This window comes from Palaemon carinicauda, chromosome 8 (genome assembly GCF_036898095.1).
Source record: "Palaemon carinicauda isolate YSFRI2023 chromosome 8, ASM3689809v2, whole genome shotgun sequence".
Classification (NCBI taxonomy): Eukaryota; Metazoa; Arthropoda; class Malacostraca; order Decapoda; family Palaemonidae; genus Palaemon; species Palaemon carinicauda.
The window spans coordinates 87,098,906-87,123,488 of NC_090732.1; the positions used below are offsets into that span (position 1 = coordinate 87,098,906).

General features: G+C 30.7%; 1 protein-coding gene across 11 annotated transcripts in view; it reads left to right on the top strand.

The window, feature by feature from the left end:
- LOC137645794 (trichohyalin-like) overlaps window positions 1-23,026 on the top strand; it is a 996,644-nt gene extending 973,618 nt beyond the window's left edge. For 7 of the 11 annotated variants that reach the window (XM_068378737.1, XM_068378740.1, XM_068378739.1 and 4 more), the window contains exons 19-25: window positions 1,636-1,728; window positions 4,089-4,256; window positions 6,247-6,424; window positions 6,913-7,068; window positions 11,173-11,309; window positions 12,120-12,346; window positions 17,509-18,463. In XM_068378737.1, the coding sequence (XP_068234838.1) occupies window positions 1,636-1,728; window positions 4,089-4,256; window positions 6,247-6,424; window positions 6,913-7,068; window positions 11,173-11,309; window positions 12,120-12,346; window positions 17,509-17,638 (1,089 nt within the window). In that variant the 3' untranslated portion in view covers window positions 17,639-18,463. Of the gene's footprint in view, window positions 1-1,635; window positions 1,729-4,088; window positions 4,257-6,246; window positions 6,425-6,912; window positions 7,069-11,172; window positions 11,310-12,119; window positions 12,347-17,508; window positions 18,481-18,500; window positions 18,593-22,519 lie in introns of those variants that run through there. The other 4 variants (XM_068378734.1, XM_068378733.1, XM_068378735.1 and 1 more) reach the window with 4 other exon arrangements.
- Window positions 23,027-24,583: the final 1,557 nt, after the last annotated feature.

Genomic DNA, 24,583 nt, shown 5'->3' on the forward strand with positions numbered 1-24,583 from the left:
TGGTGGTCAGGGAGGAATAAGCTTAGCATAAAATGGTAAGAAGTGAATTTAACATATACAGTAAATACAATTGAGAAAGACAGCAAGTTTTCTTCAAATGGTACAACAGAGTCATGATTTAAAGATAAAATATCTTTAGAGGAATTGGATTTATAGTTTTATGAAATAACAAGAGTTAAAATGGTAATAAATTGAATTATGGTGCATTCGATGGAACGTTGATCGTACGAAAAATATTAAGGATGAGAGATGGAAAAAGATGAGGACTGGGGAAAGGAGACAGCAAAAGTACTGGCAACATAAAGTGGAAGAGGTGTCCAAAGAAAAGAGACGTAATTTACAGGAATTGCGAGTGTACAAAAGAGTGTACGGAAGGACTCTGTATATGGTGTAGACAGAATGCTCATAAAGTGTATTATGGCATGAATTCTCATTGACAGTAATGTGATTCTTAATTCAACAAATAAATATTAGTTGTTTTAATCTGAATCCACTTTCTATCAAGCAAGCGCCATATGCATACATACATACATACATACATACATACATACATACATACACACACACACACATATATATATATATATATATATATATATATATATATATATATATATATATATATGTGTGTGTGTGTGTGTGTGTGTGTGTGTGTGTGCATGTATAACACATAATAGATGAAATTTAAGATTAACAGAATGGGTCCCTAGAGATTCCAAAAGAAAAGGGAAAGAAGAGAAGATGATGGATTGACGAACTAACAAAGTTTTCAGGTGTGGACTGGCATAGGAAGATCATAAACACATGCTAGTGGAAATATATATCCGAGGCCTTTGTTCTGTAGTGGAGTAGTAATGGCTGTTGGTGATGATGATAATGATATATATGTATGTATTGCTTAATGATAAAAGATTCAGGTGATTCGTGTATCTTCTGGGTACAAATGCGACTCGGCATGAAAATCTAGTCAAAGGTAAACTAGGGAAAAAGGGCCACCAAATGGCAAAATGTTTTATGGTGATAGAGGGAGAAGGAATCCAGAATAATCCGATCATAAATCTAACGCTAAGAACTAAAGTAAAGGTATTCGTAAAAGCATGCAGAACTTGATGTTGATTTCTTAGCTTATATTTAGCAATTATTTTTCCTTATTTAAAAAATATTCTAGTTTAAAAAGTTTTTGGTTTATTTTTACCTTAATACCTCTGATTAAATTGATAAAACAAGAATCAACGATAGATATGCGTTTGTGTCGTGATAATTGTTGAGTCATTATCAGGAAAATATTTTTGACATCGAGATTTATAGCTTTTCTTTAGTGGGATCCAAACTCCACAATTAAGCAGTTTCTTTTCAATACATCTAAAATGTCTTTAAGTCTGAAAAAAAGATATAGCTCGGATTCCCCTGAATATGTTCTCTTTTGTTATGAGTCCAGTCGCGCTGCTTTTTTTTATCGTTTGCCTGTTTTTAGTTGGAAAAGAAAAAACAGACAACTCTATTGTTTCGGTTCGTGTTGCCTTTTTTTTTAATTCTTCTAGTTTCTACTGTATATGAACGTTCAATATATTTTTTTAGCTTTTTTCCCACAGTAATATAGGTTTGGATTGTAAGAGTTTTCTTTTTATTTTACAGAACACACTCCATCGTCACAAGAGACATGCCGACGATACTGAGGCGGAGTTCCATCAGAAACAAGAAAAGATGAAAAATGAACTTAACGCTGAGGTAAGTATGAAAAGGATTTTGAAATTCACGAGTTGGTCAAAGTCTTATTTTTGAGAACCAGAGAGAGAGAGAGAGAGAGAGAGAGAGAGAGAGAGAGAGAGAGAGAGAGAGAGAGAGAGAGAGAGAGAGAATTTCCTTTGTCAGAACAGAATTTTTTTTTACTCGCGCGAGTTTTCTGCTGATGTTACAAAATTGGGACTTAATGAATTCCTTATTGACGCAAGGGGTTGAACTGAATTTTAAGTTAACATTGCTGTTAAGCAATGAGATACAGTGGGCCTGGGAAGTTTTGTTGATGACTCAACTTACTGTTTTATACTACAATATATGACGTTAGATTAAAAAGGCTGGTATGAAATGGATGGTGCAGCTGCATATAAAGATTAACAGTTTATGTTAATAAAGTAAGGTATTAATCGTATAAACTCAATATAATTTGATTACCTTCAAAGACTAACTACTCAAAGACCCAATTCGGCATTCCTAAACATTTGAAATTTGTGTTATGCCATTTTACTGTGCTTGATGAGAAAACGTTTCCTTTAATACTATGGAGAGCATCTGCATATAATACAATTTGGGTTCTCTTGTTTAAACATTTTCAAATTAATGCGATACTGGTTAATATGGATGAAGAAGCTTTGTTTTCGTTTTTGTTTAATATATGTAAGTTTATGGATTTAAATTAAGCTTGGTTATTCATGTTAATTTTCTGTTTCTATCACAATTTTACCAAAAATTTCCAATAGCTTTATCGTTTCTGATATTCATACACTTCACTTACGGAACAACTACTCCTCGCATATTCGATTTTATCTATTTTTCATCTATGTTCTGTCAAAATTATTCATTTCGATAATAATAATCATAAAAGTATTGTCTTAAGAAAAAATCCTGATCTGAACATTTTATAAATGCATATGAAAAATATTTGGGAGCGGTTTTCCTGGATATTGGTGCATTTCATTTTTTCTCTTCATGGGGAAGTGCGATGAAATGGGTGGCGCTTTTGGATGCTAATGTCATTCATTTAGATCTTATTGCAGTTCACATTTCGGTATCTTTTTTTCGAAACGATTAAACGCACATTTAATGTCCTGAGTACATGGAGTTTTGATTATATTTTACAAAGAATTTTATTCATAACTGAATTCCCTCTAGAGAAATCTGTCTATTTTACTCAGGAAACTGTGAGAGTCCCTTGGAAAAAAATATTTTCCATTCCAAAGGTGTTTGTTTTTATTATTTTTTCCAAATTAATTGGCCAAATACACAAAGAAATAAACCTAGGTCGGTTAACTTTTAGAATTTGATGGAAACTGTGTCCCGGCAAATTGTGTAGCACTTGGTAGATTTTAGATGTCAGTCAAAAAACTGTATCATATCTTGAGTATTTAAGGTGCTGATGATGAAAATTAAAGGAAAAAACCTATTTATATCTGCAAATCTATACAACCTCTTTAGTTACATTTACTACTTCTTTTTTCAATCTTATCTGTTTGAGAATTATTGTTATTCATCTCAACAAATTGTTTAGTTGAAGTGATTTCAATGTGATGAATTTCATAATTTTATTTCAAACCATGTTTGCATAAAAATTAAGTTCAACGAAGAACAACTACAGTGTTCGAAAGATAAATGTTAACATAAAAAACTAGAAGCTGGTCGATATCTTTGGTCAACAAAATAAGTGCAAATTGTTGAAAGTCTCTGAAAAGAACTTTTTTCCTTCCATTTGACTTTTCTACAAATTTTTTTCCCCAGCTTCCTGTTCACTGAGAGGGGTAGGAGATAAACCATATATAGCAAGCAAGATTTCTTTTAACAATTAAAAAAAAAATGTAATCATTTGCTAAGGGACAAACGTATTATTGGGAAGGAAATTCTAATTCTATTACATAGAATGTAATTCATTATTTCTTTAAGCTTTGCCCTCTATATTTTGCGTATGCAGATTGTTATCTATTATTTATTTTTATTTATTTCATAAAAAAATATATTCTATGTACGTTCAATTGATATCTAATTAATGAAGTTGCTGACACTCCATGGAAAATATTGCATTCCATAGCCTTAGAAATGTTACTGACAAACCACTGAAAAAATTCGATTAAAATAAATGCATCAAGTATCGGTCTCCTGTTGGCGAATATCTGTAATTCTTAAGGAAATGCTTACTTTTAATTATTTATAGAAATTAGAAACAAATGCAGCATGAGTCTTGATACTCAAACGAAATTGCCTTAGCCTTCACAAGAAGGTATTGACTACGAAGGCTAAATTTCACTTATAACTTCAAAGGTTAGAGCTACATACCCTTTACAAACTAGAATTTCATGTGCAATGCATTTTTCCCTCAGTGGGAGGACAAACTGAGGACAGAGTGTTCCCGCTTAAAAGCCGAGCTAGATGACCTTCACGCCGAAGAAAAGCATCTTGCCGTAGAATCAATGAAAGTGCAGAAGGAACAAGAAATCCGGGCGCTGAAGCAGTCTTGGGAACTCCGCCAAGAAGAGATGTCAAAAGAGGTAAGGGATATAAGATGAAGGTTGAAAAGCTTTTAGGGAATAATTTTTTTTTTTTTATCATGATTGATATTTTTAATCGGTGTAAAAGCTCCAAGAGTTAACGATGATAAAAGTAAATACCTCTAATCACACGTGATGTCAGTTTAGAAAGACAAGAAAAGATTGAATGGCAGAAGGTGATATTCAAAAACTTTTCACTTTAATGGTTTTGATTTTGAAACGTTATAATTTTTGGGATGTGTTCATAGTTTAACTGACATTTAATCCTAAAGGAATGGTTGAGAATTTGGTCTAGTGCTATATTTGTAGCATTGCTATATAGATGTTCCATTGTTTTTACATCTAGAACAGTGTCAACGATGTTACATTCGCCTAGAATAAGATGAAGATAAATACACTGTATTTAACTAATAGATAACAATTCATTACATATTTTGAAATTTGTATTTTAAATGACATAGACTTTTTAGTAAGGGAGTAATCTGCTCAGCTGTCTATGAAATTCCGAAGTTTTAATCGTGGATGTCTTACATTTGGTTATGAGTATTCTCCAACACATCTTTTATTCTACTAAATATTTGACGTACATTGCGTAATGTTTACTTAACCTAACTTAATTAGAAAGGAATTATTTAAAAGTATCTGACAATACCAGTACAATAATGTAATAAATGCTGAACTTTATGGAAAGGGCTAAGTACTGCATTTTTTTTTTTTTTTTTTTTTTTTTTTTTTTTTTTTTTTAAGACACACGAAGCATCATAAATGTTTTTATATTCTTTCTAAGGCTGGACAATAGCTTTCTATTTTCATGAAGATTCTAATTTTTTTTATTACCTTGCCTTTATGCTTCAATTATTTTTGCCTATGGTAATTAACTATGATTTGCCTTTCTTAACATTAGGATTTAGATTCAGTAGATACCTCCTAAGAAATGCTGATCAAAGTGACAAAAAGTTGACCAGAAAACATTGTCACATGTATATAACCTTTACATGTAAATTTCCCTTCAGTATAATAACATATCAATTCTTTGAAGCATTGCAGCATAAACAATTCACCCAGTGTAATCACAAAACCTAATTATAAAATAAAGGAGTAATAAAAACTTAATCTTGTTTCAAAGACAAATTTTACCTAAATGCCTCACAGTTTACTCGCATACCTGCCTCAATAAGAGTCTATTTTCTATGAAAAATGTAATGAATTAAATCTTGTTGAATCGGAGATGGAGAAACACAGCTTCTTTTTTTTTATGGAACAAGTGCTTTAGATTTATTTTTCTGCATATGGGTAAGGAAAATGCAGTCGAGAGAGAAATGCATTTCCCAATGCCTTCATGTTACACGTAAATATGTAGTTATAAATAAACAAAAAATAGAATTATTAGGTTTTCATTGTAGTGATGGGTCTTAATCTTTTATAGGTAAAATACAAAAAAAAGAAAAACAAATGTAAATAACTACATCATGAAATGCAAGCCACGAAAATGTCTGTGAAGGTGCATTACCCTTATTTGTTTTTTCTTTTGAAATATTTCAATTCAGATGTCCAAATCTACACTGCCGCCCTTTGAAAGCTATAAAAGTATTTTTGTCTAGAATTCTGATGTATTCGGCTGCTCATAAAATGAACACGTGTGCTGCATAATGCATATTAAGTAGGAGATTCGTGATTTTCTAAAAAGACTAGCTTCAACTTGTAGGATCGAAAAATTGTGAAATGGAAGTATGTCTAAAATCATTCTTTTTTTATTTCGTTATTTGCCACTTTCACTTCATACTTTAAGAGTCAGAAATTCAAATTCAGTGTAATCCATAAAAATATTTCTTATATAGATTTCTTTCGTCGTATATCGGAAAGCTTATAAAAAAACATAACTTGCCAAAAAATATGTTTTAGAATTTTTAAATCTTAACGGATTTTGTATGTTCTTGGCTGTAAATTCTATAGAAATATGCATAATTCCTTCCTTCTCAAAACCCACCAGATCTCAACGCTGAAAGACAGCCTGACAGACAAGGATGCTTATTACCACAAAGAGATGGAAAACCTCAGAACCAACGCCGACAGGGACGTGTGGGAACTCAGAAGGAAACTGCAGAAACTAGACGAAAAGAACTGGACACAACAAGAACGCCTTCAAGAAAAACACACCGAAGAAATGGGTTAGACACAAAGAATATAATTTTATTAACATTGATGAATTGTAAAAAGTTTATAGTCAAATGATACAATTTTGCTTTTTTGTATAATTATAGCCATTAGTTTGTGATTTAAGTAAGAAATTTCCCATGAACTTCTACGAATACAAAACTTTATATATATATATATATATATATATATATATATATATATATATATATATATATATATATATATATATATATATATACATATATATATATATATGTATATATATATATATATATATGTATATATATATATATATATATATATATATATATATATATATATATATATATATATATATGTATATATATATATATATATATATATATATATATATATATATATATATATATATATATATATATATATATATATATATATATACATCAAACTAAAACTTACATCTCTCTGCTTTTGTTCCAATATGAGCACTAATTTTTTTCTGATTACTGATTCTTTGCAGAACGTCTAAAACAGGACTTCAAGGAGCAAGTAGGCGATCTGGAAGCTAGGCTAGCCGTCACCTCTAAGGTTCCTGGTGAAGATGACAGAAGGCAGTTGGAAAAATCACACAATGACGAGATGGAGCGTCTTTGTGATCAACACAGAAGTAGTATGGGTAAGCGAATTAAAGATAAGGTGGCCGATCAATCAGTCACGCTAAAGTAACTAACATTGGAAGGTATTATAAGATGAAAGAGTATTTGCTCTTTTCACTTCCAATGAACTTTTAGAAATTAAATTCATCTCCACCAAGCTTTAAGAAATGAAATTATAATTGGGTATGCATCGGTACATGGCAGCTTGGGAGTTATGATGTAGATTTTATGTATGAGATAATGGATTGTCTGCACAAAAATCATTATTATCCGAATTTATCTCTTAATTATGGAGAAATAGATTTTCAGAATATTGATGAAAATAATGTTAAAATCTTTGTATAAATACTAAGCCAGTAACTAAGATAGTTATCGAAGCTAGAAAACAAAATAAAATGTATGGAGGCGAACAAAAAAGAACAGAGAATCAAACTAGATCGAATAACCAGAGAAAGCAAAATGGAATTTGACTCCCAATACTCTTATTACTACTATTTTCCTTGGATTTTATCACTATTAATTTGATAATTTAGTAACTCATTAGAATGAAATATGAGATTACACTTAATTAGGGCATTACCAAACTCGAATAAAATTATGGCTTAACATTTAAGCATGTTCAGTTTCGTATTATATAAAGTATTAGAGGAAACAAAGTGGAGATCGTATGATATCTATTTTATTTCAATGAATTAACAAAATTCAAGTTGATTGTAATTATAATAAGCAATTACAGTCTTGATTAAAATGACTTTGTTCATCATATAATATTACCCATCACAGTAACGATTATGAATACTAGCCTTTGACATTTAGGTTAGTCAGTAGTAAACTTTTAAGAAACAAATATTGTACCATTTTGAGAAGTTTCTGAACCCACGAGAGAAAGCTGCTAAATAATTTAGATCCACATCAGTCTCAATCCAGTCACCCATTGAATTGATAAATTTCTTAGGTAATTTTTCAATCATATAGTCACTAGATAATTTTCATTTGAAATATTTTTAAATTAACTAATTATATATATTTGATATCACTTCATCATTTTGTTAAAATCTGCACACATTCAAATGAAACGAATTAAAACATCTGTTGCATTCTAAAGTGAGCCTCAGTAGAATAAATTCCATGTATGTGAAAAGTTAGAAACAATTCTTTTTTTTCATAATTAACAGATAGATAAGCATAAATTATGTATAAATAAATAAACAACGAGGCAAGTCAGTCAGAAAAGTCTTCTATGGTGCCTGAACCTTTGCTATAGGAATGCCGCCATTCTTCACCTTACAGATATTCTTGAGCATAGCTATTATAGTTAAATAAAAAGAAAAACACTGTTTCTGACAATTTTGTGTATTTGACAAATATCTCAGTTGGCTATTGGTGTCTAGACAGGTGAATAAAAAGACAAAAAGAACCGTTTCCGCCTGGCCTGAAAGAACCAGGCAATATACAACGCGTGAACAAAGGTGAATAATATTCCAACAGTGGCAGAGGAAAAGAACTGAAGAATATTTGATCAAAATTGTTATATCTACAAAACTATAAAGGAAGTTTCTCTATATAAAAAGTTATTGTATAAGTAAAGCAAATAAACAAATTTATTAATCCCTGAATAAGTAAATAAAGGGAAAAGGAAAAGCTTGGAACCGGAGGTTATAGCCAGTATTATAAATTATTAAGAATTATTAAACTCCGTTTAAAGTTTCCTAAAATCATGCCATGGGGCTAAGGTAACTTTATTTGTAGTTGAACAAAATAATCAGCTAAATTTGCCAATTATTGATTATCACCATATGTTTGTTCGGAAATTGCATTTCTCATATATTTGTGAGGAACTATTGCAAAAGTTGCACCGTCTTCCTCCTTTGCCATCTTATCTCAAAGCAGCTAAGTGCGGGCCCCCCCCCCCCTCAGCACTATCCCATGGGGGTCTGAAACAAAACAGAGGTAGACCAGATTTAAAACATACCGACAACTAAGAATGCGGCCACCTTAATGCTGACGTTCAATTCTAATCATTTTACTACTTACGGTTCAAAGGGAGAACAACTCAGACTTCATAGCCATTACATAGGTCTCTTGGATGTTATTAACTATATATGAAAATTGAAGTAAGGAAGCAAGTGTCTAGAATAAAGATATCTGTTCAAGTTAATATCAGCAACCTACGACAGAATACACAACGTATTGCTCAATGTTTTGCTTTTAAATGTGCATTAAGCGGAAACCGAAAATTATAGTATGCATTATAATGAGTCTGACGGAAATCCCCCGAAAATATATTAGTTTGTTAAGAATAAAACTATTTCAAAAGCCCATTCAGATCATCTACTCATAAAGGTAATTACAGCAGTCGTATGAAAAGTGTCCATAAATAACAAATTTTACGAAGAGGAATATAAACCAAACCTGTTTTGTATCATAGACACTATTTGATATGGGTTTTTCCAAAATTGTTGGCTGACACTTCCTCATCTCTAGCATACCTGAACATGTCTTAAAAAGACTTTAGGGTAAAGGATTACATTTATGTACAATAAAGATGATTATGAGTTAATCCGTATAGGCTGTTACAATTTCACTTTTGGCAAATCTTCAAACTTGCTTGTTTCCTGATAACATTCGGGAAACCTTAAGTACATTCATTTGGGAGCAATCAGATCTTCCTTCATATATTGAACTTCTTTGGTTTATTATGGAAGGTCTGTCTATAGGAGTCAGAAGTCATCAAATCGTCTTTTTGCTAATTTTCTTTCCAAGTGGTGGATTTAGTATATATCTATGATCGGAGTAAATAAAAATTCTCATTTGGGGTAGGGATTGTCATTAATTTAAGGATTCTTTTCAATTTCAAAATGAACATTCAGTACGAAACTATACCTTTAAGGTGTACCATTGAAGATGTTGATTCAATGAGATGTCCCTCATTATGGCAAATAGGCCATTGGGAACACTAAATTCAAAATGTTGTTTACAGATATGTCAGAAACTCGTGTTACACCTAGAGTCAGTACATCTCTTAAAGCATGAGCAAGGTCCTGCATTAGATGGGCAGTGCACATTTGATAGATAACATTCTTGAGCAGACTTAATTGTTAATCAGCATCTCTTAGGCCAGTTCATTCTCTCTTACTAATATTGACGTCCATACAGATTTGAAAATAGAAAAGATGTCTTTGGCTAGAGGCGTTAGGCCAGGTACAATTATAATATTGAAATAAAGGTGTTATTATTATATTTACAACTGGTTGTAAATAATGTATTTGGTCATATATATATATATATATATATATATATATATATATATATATATATATATATATATATATATATATATATATATATATATTTGGTCATATATATATATATATATATATATATATATATATATATATATATATATATATATATATATATATATATTTGGTCATATATATATATATATATATATATATATATATATATATATATATATATATATATATATATATATATATATATATATATATATATCACTAACACTCGTGATTTTAATCAATGTAAATATCAACCACAATAATATATCGTACCGAATTATACCTTGGGAATGTATATCTACTGGAAATTCTTTTATGATACCGCTTCTGCTGGGCAGAGATTCGAACCTATGCCTCTAAGCCGAAACCATGTCTACGAGGACTGTGCCAATCGAGCTCGATTGGTAGAGTCCTCGTTAGAAGAGTCCTTGTAGACATGGTTTTGGATAAGAGACATAGGTTCGAATCTCTGCCAATCCAGAACCTGCTATCACAAATGAATTCCCAAGATATGATTTGGTATTAAATGCCATTGTGTTTGATATATATATATATATATATATATATATATATATATATATATATATATATATATATATATATATATATATATATATATATATATATATATATATGTGTGTGTGTGTGTGTGTGTGTGTGTGCACTGTATATTGTGTTTATATATGTGTATATACACATACACGCACACACGTATGTATAGATAGATTTATATAACAACTATTTTATTTCATTAAACCTTGTTTAATAAGTTTAGTAAACTACTAGCCAGTGAATAATGAAGACTGTGTCATTCTAACGTTTCAGAACGTCTTCGGGAGGAGCTTGAAGCCGAGAAATTCCAGGCAGTCGAAGAGGCTCGAGTTATTGTGTCACAGCACCTGGAACACGTTAATGCTTCCCTGAGGGAACAGCTTCTGGAGGCTACCTGTGCAAATACCCAGGTAAGAATATATTGGACATATGTTATTTGGAGGATTAACAAGTGTATTGAATAGCATATCTTTTTTTTATCATTTCATATTTGAGACCCAATATTTCTGTATGAAACCTTGTTATTTTAGTGAATGCTACCAATATATATATATATATATATATATATATATATATATATATATATATATATATATATATATATATATATATATATATAGCATGTAAAGTCACATAGTGACACATTGAAGACCATGACATATCAACTTAGACAGTTAAGCCTATGACTAATAATTTAGTTTGAGAATAGATGCTATCAGCATTCCGTGGTGATATATATATATATATATATATATATATATATATATATATATATATATATATATATATATATATATATATATATATATATATATATATATATATATATATATATATATATATATATATATGTGTGTGTGTGTGTGTGTGTGTGTGTGTGTGTGTAAAAGGATAGTTACTACTTAATCTAATGTTAACCTTGTTTATTGTTTTCTGGCTTCTAGTCCGGTATATTTTCAATATTTTTCTTACAAATAAAAGAACATAAAGTTTATTTATTTCTCCGTATGTCTTTGGATTGCAGTAACGAAATATTAAATGCAATTTAAAACCTGTTAAATTGTATATCTTTTATAAAATCTCTTATTTTCCATACGAATGTCTTGTCCAATTGATATATTATATAATTTCCAGTATCAACTGAAATTTTATTGTTTCTTCATAAGAAACGAAAACCAATGTCTTTGGAGAACAATTCTAAATCCATATTATCATTTCAGTATCGAGAGGAACTGGAAGCAATCAGGTCAGCCCTGAAACTCCGCGAGGAAGTGATAAGTTCCCTGGAGGAGGAGTTGATGAAGGTTAAGGGGGGCAGCGAAACTGCAGCTGCCTACTACAAAGCCTCTCAGTACTCATTTGCAGGTTCAGACGAGTCTAACGGATCGCAGGATAGACTCAGTATGTCTGATTCCCTTGATAACCAAGACGACGCTCAGAAGTCTGGGTAAGTTTAAAGGCCGGAGTGTGGGAAAGCACTTATACTCTTCTTACTTCACAGATTATTGATGCCAAGACAAAATTTCCGCTGAAACTGGTCGATCATATTATCATACGCATTATTTGTACTAAACATTATTCATTATGATTCTCAACTTTTGTTCGGTTATTATTTGTTGTTACAATTCTTTTTATTTGTGCCTGGTTATTTTACTATTTAAAGATGATAAGAGGAAAAAAATGCAGGAAGTTGATTTCATTGATATTCCTGGTTCAGTAGTTATCACTCACTTCAACGTTTTCTCCTGGTTTCTTCATCTGTTCTTTTCTATGCTGTTCTTAGATATTACACACACACTTGCTTTTCTCTTTTAATTTCTATTCAACTTTATTTCTGCATTCTGGCTCAAATATTTTCATGTAACTCATTAATGTGATCCTTAATAAAATTTTATTAGTAACCTACTTTTTGCAATATATTGAAATCATTCTCAGTACTTTTGGTTTTTAAAGTTTTTTTTTTCTTTTTACCTTCAAACTCTTCGTATGTGAGTTTATTTCCATTTTGAAAGAGATTGATTTTTCTAAGTTACCCTCAGTTCCTACTAAACACTAATCATGCTTGCAATAATACTCGTTATAATATTTTTCCTGTTATAATTTTTACCTCTTAAATTATAATACCTGATTAATGGTTTTCTTTAAGATGGATTATTCTAATGAAAACTAAATAATTAAATTCCTATCATTTCTCAATCTTTCCATTCACTTTTTCTAAAATTTCCTACTTTTAAAAACTTTCCTCTTTAACTGAATAATTGCAGGCATAAATAAATAAAATGTGTATGAATACATATAAATATATATAAATACAAAAGTAATTGTTTATGTACGTTACAACTATTATATTATCCTTTTTTTTCAATTAGGGACGGTTCAGTTTTCTGAAAATTATGTTTGAAGATAATTTTACAGTACGATTCAATGGGTTTAATTTCCTGTATACTAGTCTTTCGGACAATGATACCTACTCCACATTCTATTCCTATTCGAGGAATTATTAATAGGATATCTGCTTAAAAGCAATGAATAGGATTGAGAGATTTGTTAGGGTTTATTCTAGATATTTAGGAAGATAAAATAGTGATAAGGTAGACTGCTGAAGGCATATACTACAGTGAATGACTGGCTAGCTTCTTCTGGAAGAAAAAAATTCTTTTAAAGATTTTTATATTTGATAATCTTTATGGAAGGGATTCTTATAACGTAATTACAGTCTCCGTGAAACAGTAATTGTAAAATAAAGGCAATCAAGTGGAATGATTTTAAGTCGGTAATTTGGTTAACTTTAAGGATTAAGAGCTAAATTGGACTAGTGGCCGAGTAATTTAGAAGAGCATTAGAACGGTGTAGCCAAAAAGAACAACAGCGTAGTAAAGATCTTAAAATTATTGTAACAGAACTATTAAACAAAATTTAGATATTAGGAAAAATGAAGAAATCATGCGAGTAATAAATAAATTTTCTTGGAAGATATCGGTGAGATATAAGATTGTTGATAGGTTCTTGGATAATTCTTTTATTTGGTACTTCACAAAAATTGTAGAAATAACCAGTAAATGTTCATACCGAACATTTGATAAATTTCTTCATTCAAATATTTTAGCGCCTTAACGGAGAACCGTAATTAGCAAGAAAAAAAAAATAATAAAAGTAATAAATCGTGACACTGTCAGATACTGTGTAGAATAATATCTATGACCGATATTGGCATCTGGAATAAAATAATTGATCTGTATAGGGTCCTTTGATGTTATTTTGATCAATAACCAGGTAATTATAGTGTGCATTAAATATTAGGTTTGCTATTATGATAGTCCCTCATGAATTTTCATTACTCTACTTTTCATATTAAATGATGTTCTTGTTAAGAATGAAAAATTTTACGAATCCAAAGGCCAGTGAGACAAGTAACCCAGTTTTCCCACTAAATCCAGTCATTGTTAAGAAAGAAATGATGACAAAATCGTGCTTAAGGCCTAGAGAAGAAGGAGTTACCTCGCTTATTGACAATTCATTACCAAACGAAAGTAATATATATCACTTCTGATTTATTGAATAAAGATGCTTGGTAGTATGGTGTATCAGTAAGCATTGATTGATTGTAAGCTATCTGACTTTCTCCTTTGATCACTGGCACCAATTGTGTGGGACAATGTAATCTACATAATTTTGAATCAGAATTGTCATGAATATGAGATTTTAGAGATGTAGGTAGAAGAGCTAGCTTTAATATTTGTACACACCGTAGATGATGCCATTAAAAAAAAAATACAAGTAATTTTGATGACTATTTTGACATTTAACGCAATATCTCTGATTACGTGTATAAAATTGATGTGGTTGCTGAGAATAAAAAATAATCCTTTCACTTTTGCTATGTCATCTTATGAATGAAAAACAATAATATTGGCACCTTCCCTCTCAATGAGTCGACTTCAAGCGGAAAAAGAATTTAAAATTAGATAAGCGTCAGATGATAAATATTTTGTAGAGAAATGCAGCATCACAGCTAAAATTTCTGGTGCTTGGTTTATATCATTTGCTCTTGAGTTCACTTTATATGTGCTTCTGAATGGGTCATGTTTCCGATTCATTTCACCGTTGGTTTTGAATAAAGATATGAAGCTTTGTAGAATATTCCCTGGCGCACTTGTGTGTGTCACTGGGTAGTTTACTGGTAATGATCCCCTCAGGAGTGATTTAGGTTGCTCACATTTTTCCATATAACTCTAGCGTTGGATGCTTCTTTATGAGTTTTTTTTTCTGCCATGTCCTTAACATGGTTGTTGATTTCAATTTCCAATTCGTTAGGTAGTTACCCTGTTCTCTGTAGCCACTACGTAGTAACATTTATATATATATATATATATATATATATATATATATATATATATATATATATATATATATATATATATATATATATATATATATATGCAAATCATTCATTTAAAATTGCTATGACCTAACCTGATAGTTTGAAGCCAGTTTGCTAAAGAAGTATCAGTACTTATCAATGTATATTTAAATGTATCTATGGCCTTCAATATTACCAGTAATCATGACCCCCAGTAATCACCAGTAAGATTTTCGAAATGGTTAGTTGCTTGATTTAACCCAATGGGAAATGATAACTCCAATGGTGGTCAGCGCCAGAAATTCAGTATCATTTCTCAACAAAATATTTTCACAAAGTTCGCTTTTCAACGCTCATAAAAAATCATGCTTTACATCCTTAGAATATTTGCATAAAAGGCATCAAAACTAAAAATTGAATATCTATTTATTTTAGGAAGACCAATATCCTAATTAACTTAAAAAGTTATCATTAGCTAATCTAAGATACCCAGTAATTACTCATATCGTCCAGAAATTCAGGCTTACAGCGTAGTCTCAGGCCTCCGAGAGTGTAACATTTAACCAGTAAATCCCATATTGTGCATATTGAGGTATCTGCTGTGTTAATACCCAGGATTTTTATGGATGTAATCATGAACATGGCTGCCAAATCTGCTTAGTTTTCATCGCTATGACAAGTAGTCTTTACAGGAATACAATTTAGGATGATGCATTTAATTAAGCCAATTCATTAATATTTTCAATCCAAGACTCGCTTATATATAAAGACATTCAACAACAAAAAACTTCTTGACATTTTCATCTCAAACGAAAATAAAATTTCTATAGTAGAATGAAAAGGATATATTTCTTCATACTCTTAGTGTGGCTTCAATTCGCTATGGTTCACTGCTTTCCACTGCTTAGAAATTTTTTCCAATTCCAGTATCATTATCAGATTTGGACTCGCAAGGGCCAATGAATAAGTCATTATCGGGTTGTGTGCACCGGCTAGTATATAAATGTATTACTTGTTTAGAACTGTCAAGTTCATGGATATAGTATTTCGGTGTATTTTAGGTGTTCATACTTCTGTGCATTATTTGGCAGTAAACATCCGGACTTAGATATGCTTATATCTAATAATAAACTTGAAAGCTGAATAAAATACTATTGCCAAAAATGTACTAATTATTGAGACTAAGGTCACTGATACAAAGTAAAGGAAAGTTGTTGAAAGAAAATTTGTCGGAATTAATAAATCACATTTGCCTAGACATTGCGCGTACTTTAAAAATAAAGACTATTGGCATGAACACAGTTTAGAGGAAATAATGAAATTTAAACTATATTTGAGAAGCTCTTATTGAATCTGTTTTACAAGGTTGATTTTGGAAATTACTTGACCGGATTCTATCGATTACTTTATACCAAATAGTTAACAGGCAAATAAGCACAATGGAGTAGGTAGAGGAGAATGTAGATTCTTTAAATTTATAGTTATACAAGAAGAAATATTTGCAAGATTTAGAATAGAGTTTAACGGCACAGTTTGCTTTGATTTTTTTCCAATTATTTCTTAGGAGAATAAAACGAGGAGGTATTAGGAATGATGCATTTCTGAAATGTAAGATTAGGATGTAACCGACCACACCAAGCAACAATGTTTTATCGATGAAAACCTTGTCCCTGAGGTCTTCTTTTGAATTACTACTTTATAAAAATATACCTGTTGGTTGATTATATACAATGATTAATTAGCTACATTTATTAGTCCCCTGGTGCAATAAACGATGACTGAAATAGTACAAGTATTGACAAATCTTTTACATTAGTCTCCAACGTTTGATTTTACCTGTGTTATATAGTCAATTCTTTTTTATATAATTAAAGGCTATTTGTAGTATCTGGATGTAAAAAGGAAACCTATTCCTATATCAAAATATAAGATCTTACATTCAGCCAAAGTTTTTGAAGTTTGGATAGAAATAAGTTTTTACCAATGGGCAGTGAACTTGTATTATTATCACATTTTTTATGACGTTATCAATTAATTTCAGCAAAGTAATTGGGTTACATAATTGGCACAAAGTATAACCATCTCTTTTAAATGTTTAATTGTTTAAATTCTATCCTCATCAAATCCTTTACTCATTATAAAATAGAGTAAATTTTTTTTCAAGATAATTCAGTCAGGGGACATTCCACCAAAGCATGAATTTCTCTTCAAGTGTTGACAAGACTTCTTTCTTTTCTGGTACTCCTCAGCATCACGTACCTCTACGTAGCGTTCTTCCTCCTATTCTTCAGATATCTCCCACCAGACCTTGCCTTAGCCTTGACCACTATTGGTCTTTTCACTCATACATTCCATATGTCCAAAGATAAAAAACATTAAGATACATTCAGTTTTCTTAGGGACCAAAAAAATAAGGATCATTTATATTTAACGGAAATTTTTAACAGCAGAGTTCATGATGTGTTCTACACAGGTTTTAGAAAATTTTCTTAGGTAGTATTTGTTCATTCATTTTGATGTTTATGAAAGATTTTTTTGTGACTAGTAGGAAGATATTTTTTCCTTGCAATTTTACTATGTATATTTTCCCCTAAGTTTTAAGTGTTTTTAGTGTATGTTTACTCTCAGCTATATGTGGATACCAGTGGCATACCGAGTTATATATTTGGTTTTGAAAACTCTTCAAAAGCTCTATTATTTTTCTCGTGAAGGAACAGTTTGCTTCTTATTTGGTATTGAGAATTTTCCCAAAGGTAAATGATAGTATATATGTCTTATTGTTCAAATTCAAAGTTTAACTATTCATGATAGACATATTTTAATCTCAATTATCAGAAAAGTTACATCCTGCTATTCTACGAAATAAGTGATATCCTCGTCAATATCTATAAGTTGTTGGTACTTTGAAACACCATAATCTTCTTTTAATTATTTTCAAAATGAATAAAAGAAGAAAGCTTCTCATGCTGAAAAAAAATACTGCATGATTATAGTTATCTTACATTTAGCCTATAAAATAACTAAGGCTGAAAAAAAAAAAAAAAAAGAGAATCTAAAGACGTTAATTACATTTAGTAAATCACAGTGTACTGTGTCAACAAGATTTTCTAATGACTACTGGTACCCTTACATAAGTTGATGTATTCATAAGCCATCGGTGTTGTATGCTTGTCCACAATTTCGAAAAATAAGCGAAAAACAAAGGCACAAACAAATATTTGGTTTGTATTATTCCTGCCAGTGGCGGAAGCCTCCTGGGAAAGGTGTTTGGCGGTGGCTGGTTCAGCAGCTCCAAAGCAACCAAGGACAATGGCAGACGGGGGAGTGCGCCCTGTAAGACTTTTTTTTTTAGTCAAATTTCCTTATTTTGTGTCATTTTTCCTACCTCTATGCTTGTTTCATTTTAATATTCCTTGCGTTATTATTATCTAAATTATCTTTAAGGTATTTCAGCAAATAGCATCCCAGATATTTTCTCTGCTAACCTTTCCAACTAAATTTCCTTAGCTCCTTTTGAAGTTTCCGTTTTATAAATAACGCAGTTTATGTCCTGTAACCTCTCAGACATTCAAGGAGGAAAAGGTACATAGTCTTTTGGTAGCAGCGAAGTTTTGGGTTTAGGAATTTTCCAGGTAAAATTTCAGTGATTAATGAAAAAATGTATGTGAAGACATTTACATATTGATAAAACTTTCGTCAATTGATAAGTGTACTTCGGGTGGTATATTCGAAACTCAACTAATACATCATTAAAATTGTACAATAACCACTATGTTTCTAAAGTAAAAGGTTAATCTGCATTACAATCCTTAACCTATCCCTATAGTTTAAAAGATATAAAATCCCAAAAATATCCAGTTTAAAACTAATCACCCAATCTTTTAAATGATGTAACTCGTTAAATGAGCTTCTTGGATGCTTCATCCCTCCCACAGACCAAACCTTTCTTCTATTAAAAGAATTGATAAAAAATGAACTCTGCTGTTACAATTTCTTTTTTTTAACGAAATAATAGCTAACTCAAGTTTCAAAAACAAAAACCTGAATACCATCCTCGTCTTGGAGATTCAAGCACTCCAGAAGCTATGTTCGTTTTCTCATAATACCTTAAAAGAATTATTCACCAACTGTTGTGCCGTACTGTTCCACGGTGTATGGACAACATCCTCCTTTTTGCTGCTATAACAAGAGTGATTTGGCCGTCATAACTTGATATTATCTTCATTGTTGCATGTAAGTAATTCTTGTGAAAACCCATTTTAATCCAATAACACCATAAGAAACCACGTAACGTAATTAGTAAACAAAGGTGCATGTATTCCAGCCTGATAAACAAAAACACTTTCCTCTATAATGGAAATGGTTACTCATCTGGTTTGCAGGATTTTTTCCTTTTATTTGAAGAGTGTTTTCAAATGTATTGCCAATATCCATGCACTACAGTCAATTAAAAATAATGTGTGCAGGTATTTTTTTTCATGGTGTATTTAATTGTTAATAATTAAAAAAAAATTAGATTTGTGTTCTTGTACTAAAATGGAATACAAATCTACGCATATAGACGCATTTCTGATTTTAGATAAAGTAACGAATATACACTTATTGGTGTTTAAAAAAAATCCATATATTGGTATATACTTGTATCTGGATATCTTCATAAGCCAACTTGAAATGAATATTTTAACTTTTATAAAATTGAATAATTCATAGACTTTGTGTACTTTTGTAAACGCCATTGATGCTATTATTAAAATTTTTACCGCTCTACTTTTGATGCGTAACCATCGTTCATTATTGTAGTTTGGTAGTTCTTAACGGGTCCAGCTAAGTAGTTTTCTATTAACACAATGTATCTGGTACGAGTTTTGTTTACAACCAACTTCTTATCACAGCAATGGTTTGGGAGCTAATCCATTTTCATCCTGCCCTTGTTTTGGTTCTTTTTCGTCTTGCTTGGGATGCTCCAAGAAGGATTTCGACTTGGTTAACATATGCAACATGCTAGTATGAGACAAATTAATCCAAGGTATTGCTAATTTTCATTAAATTCATATTTTGATTTTCCTTTCCAACCACGAAAACAATATCACTATTTCATAAGTAGAATAATACACTGTGATTTTTATATGTGGAGGTTTTCAACTTTTTAATGGTCGTTTTGAATAATTTTGAAATATTTTCCATTGTTTTAGTACCTTCTGTCATATGTAGATAGTTCGATGAAATAATCTTGTTTTCTATTATTAACAATCTTCTTGAAACAATCTTTTGAAGTCTTTATTATATACCAATACTAGTACACAAGATTGTGTTTTTATGACAGTTCATCCTGTGCTGCACGATAGCTATTAATATAACTGTTGAAAGCTGTGTAATGTTTTAAAATGCCTAACATATATCATATAATAGCTATTATTATTATTATTATTATTATTATTATTATTATTATTATTATTATTATTATTATTATTATTATTATTATTATTAGCTAAGCTACAACCCTAGTTGGAAAAGAAGGATTCTGCCAGTCAAAGGGCTACAACAAGGAAAATAGCATAACAATTCTTGATTTGCTTGTCATTGTTTTCACACATACATTACTGGCCTAAATATGCTACTGTCATACAGTAGCTGTATCTAAGTTTTGGCCTACCCAGTTTGTAAAAAAAAAAAATTACACATATTTTAGTCTATTCTTAAGCAATGAGACTGCTTCCTTGAAGATTCATGTCCACAATCTTATTTCGGAAAGTTAGTTAGTTAGTATATTCATGTTTTGTTATCTTATTCATCCCATCGCAAGCTTTGACAGATAAGGTTTCTAACATCGGACTGGACATTGATTTATCTTTGTTTTCTCTAAATGACATACATCCTTTGTATCTCAAATGATAGATGTTGTGGGATGTGTATTACCCTTTTTTTTTACTATGATTTTTGCGAGTACCACATAAGCATGTGTAAGATAACAATTCTTCTTCACCCATGGGGTTACCGCACTGAAATTGTTCAACGGCTACTTTCCCCTTGGTAAGGGTAGAAGAGACTCTTTTGCTATGGTCAGCAGCTCTTCTAGGAGAAGGACACTCCGAAATCAAACCATTGTTCTCTAGTCTTAGGTAGTGTCATAGCTTCTGTACCATGGTCTTACACTGTCCTGGGTTAGAGTTCTCTTGCTTGAGGTTACACCCAGGCACACTTTTCTGTCTTGTTGCTCTTCCTCTTGTTTTGTTAAACTTTTTATAGTTTATATAGGCGATATTTATTTTTATGTTGTTACTCTCACAAATCTCATTTTTCCTTCTTTCCTTTGCTCACTGGACTATTTTCCCTGTTGGAGCCCCTGGGCTTATAGCTTCCTGCTTTTCCAACTAGTGTTGTAGGTTAGTTAGTAATAATATTAGTAATAATAATATATAAGCCATCCTTAACTAGTGATTTTAGGCTATTTTAAGTGTTGGGGCATTTGGACTTGCTTTTATCTAATTTAGATCACTAAAGCATTTAGCGCCCATTGAAGGCAAGCAGCTCTTTGCTTTGATAGCTTTGTTAGTGGCATTGTTGTTCTTTGCATCACAGCCCAGACATTCACGTTTCTTTGTTGCATCACCTTTTGCTTCACGGTTTCAGCCGGTTTTATTTTCACATGCATTTTTTATTGAGAATGTTTAGAGATCAAGCAAAACATGAATAGATGACTTTAAAGATGAGAGCATAAGTCACAACCATAGGTAGTTTTTCTGTATGCCAGACTGCAATGCCAAATTTATGGTTTCTTCCCACTGTTTTTTTTTTTAAATATAATCCCATAATGATAACCAGTGTATACCCTCACCCCTAAAAATCCAATACGTGTGCATTAATGTCCCTATCTGTCTTTTTTACCTGCGTGTAAGCGGCTTTTCCCTAGATAGCTTAAGAGTGACTTTCGCATGTTGAAAGATTACATTTTTTTTTTTATAATCTCTTCCCGAACTATATGTAATATATATACATATACATATATATATATATATATATATATATATATATATATATATATATATATATATATATATATATATATATATATATATATATATATATATACACACATATATATATTGCTTAAGAATACTAATATCATGTTTAGATTGTGGCTTCATCTAAGGAACTTTAATTGTTTTACTATACATCAAATATATACTGTGCAAAACATGTCTCATTAAAATTATCAGATTAAGATTTCCTCAATTTACTTTTTATAAATTCTTCCCACAGCTACAGATAAGAAGTTGCCCTCATCATCTTAGCTGCGAGAATTTCGTTTATGAAATACGTGGCGCAGTATAAGGACAGTTGCCCAGCATCATCATCGTCGTCATCATCATCGTCATCATCAGTCATTATTAATCAGCCATTCATTCCTCTCTTGCTTTCACTGTTAAGCCTTTTATTATAAAAGGAAGTAGAAAGGAAGAGAAGAAAGGATTGAGGTATAATCTGGGCATTTATATACCCATCTCTTCGAAGACTTCCGTCACCAGATGTTCATTTTAAAAGATTATCTTCTTTTCATCGATATCGTCAATATTTTTATATATTATATATATTTATTGTGTTAGAATTTCCTTTCACATATGTATAGTCACTCCCTAGCATTTCTATACATTTATCTTTACGTTCGAATTTTAATAGAAAAAAAATAAATCCAAAGTAGCTCCTCCCATAATATTTTGCACTAAATACTTGATGCGTTCCTTTCTTTGGTAATAGATAAAAGTGTTATACAGAATATATATATATATATATATATATATATATATATATATATATATATATATATATATATATATATACATATATATACATATATAAATATATATGTATATATATACATATATATATTTGTATGTGTGTATACATCTATAAATGTATATATACTGTATACACACTATATATATATATATATATATATATATATATATATATATATATATATATATATATATATATATATATATATATATATATATATATATATATATATATATTTATATATATATATATATATATATATATATATATATATATATATATATATATATATATATATATATATATATATATATATACAGTATTTTTATTCATGATTCACATATGAATGAGAGTTTAATGGATTTAATAGCATTGAAATACTTATATTCTATTCGTCATGTGTTCATCTTCTTTCAACTCTCTCTCACTCTCCCAATCCTATCTGGTGACCAAAATTCCGCAGATGATAATATGGAGGCATGTGCTTTCCGCATTTACTTCAACATAATTTACCTAAGAGGCCTGGGTTGAGTTCCAACGAGACGTATTAGTAATCTTGATTTAGGTCCTTTTATGTTCTTTCCTAAAGATCTACTAAGGACTGATGCAGTTATTTTTTCTAGAAATCATGTGTATTCTAGAACCCATAATATGTTAGCCTGACCCGGCGAGAAATTTTTTATATCTTTTCCCTCTAATTACCAATGCAAATTCGGTCACTGGCTTCTTAATAATCTACCCAAGGCACAGTCCAGACAAAAAAGAATTTGGGTAAAGTCGTGCCTTATGGACAAAGTAATTACTTTCTCTAAATGTAAAATGAACATCAAGTTCACAAATTATGTGACTAAAAATATTACGTTGAATAATTGGGCATTAATCTAAAAAAAAATAAGCATGGTATTCTCCATTAATGTGTTTTGTGAAAGAATTCATTACTATCGTTATCACTTATTTATCAATTTTACTATGCGAAATTTAATTACGAATCTTAAAAAAAAATTCGATGAAAAAATTCGCTTTTATATTTCATGCCATCAAATTTTCCCAGTTCAAAAGTTGATCATTCTTTAGGATGATCTGTTTCCGCCAAGGCAGGGGATTCCCCGCCTTCAGGGTCTTCCAGATAACAGTTGACGGTTGTGCAGCGTGTTCCTCTCGAAGGAACATCCTGTCACTCTTAGTAGACATCATACAAAATGCTTCTAGTATTTGCTCCTCACATCCAAGAGAAAAATACTGTCTCTGTCATAAAAGCAGCTTCTAGTTTATTGGACATTTCACTGGCTTTCATTTTTTGATATTCAATGCAGTGTACAGTAGGCATGGATTATTGTTTCCAGTTTTATTGAGATTTGTTACAAATCTATATTTCCTTTAGTGGAATTAAGTTATTTTGGTTGCATTAATTGGTCAGGGTTTTACTACCTTAAACTGTTGTATATTGAGTAATTTTCCTACTTCGAGGAAGAAACTGGAATATAGCTGTCTCATAGATTTGACGTAAATCCTAAGTTACCTGGTTAT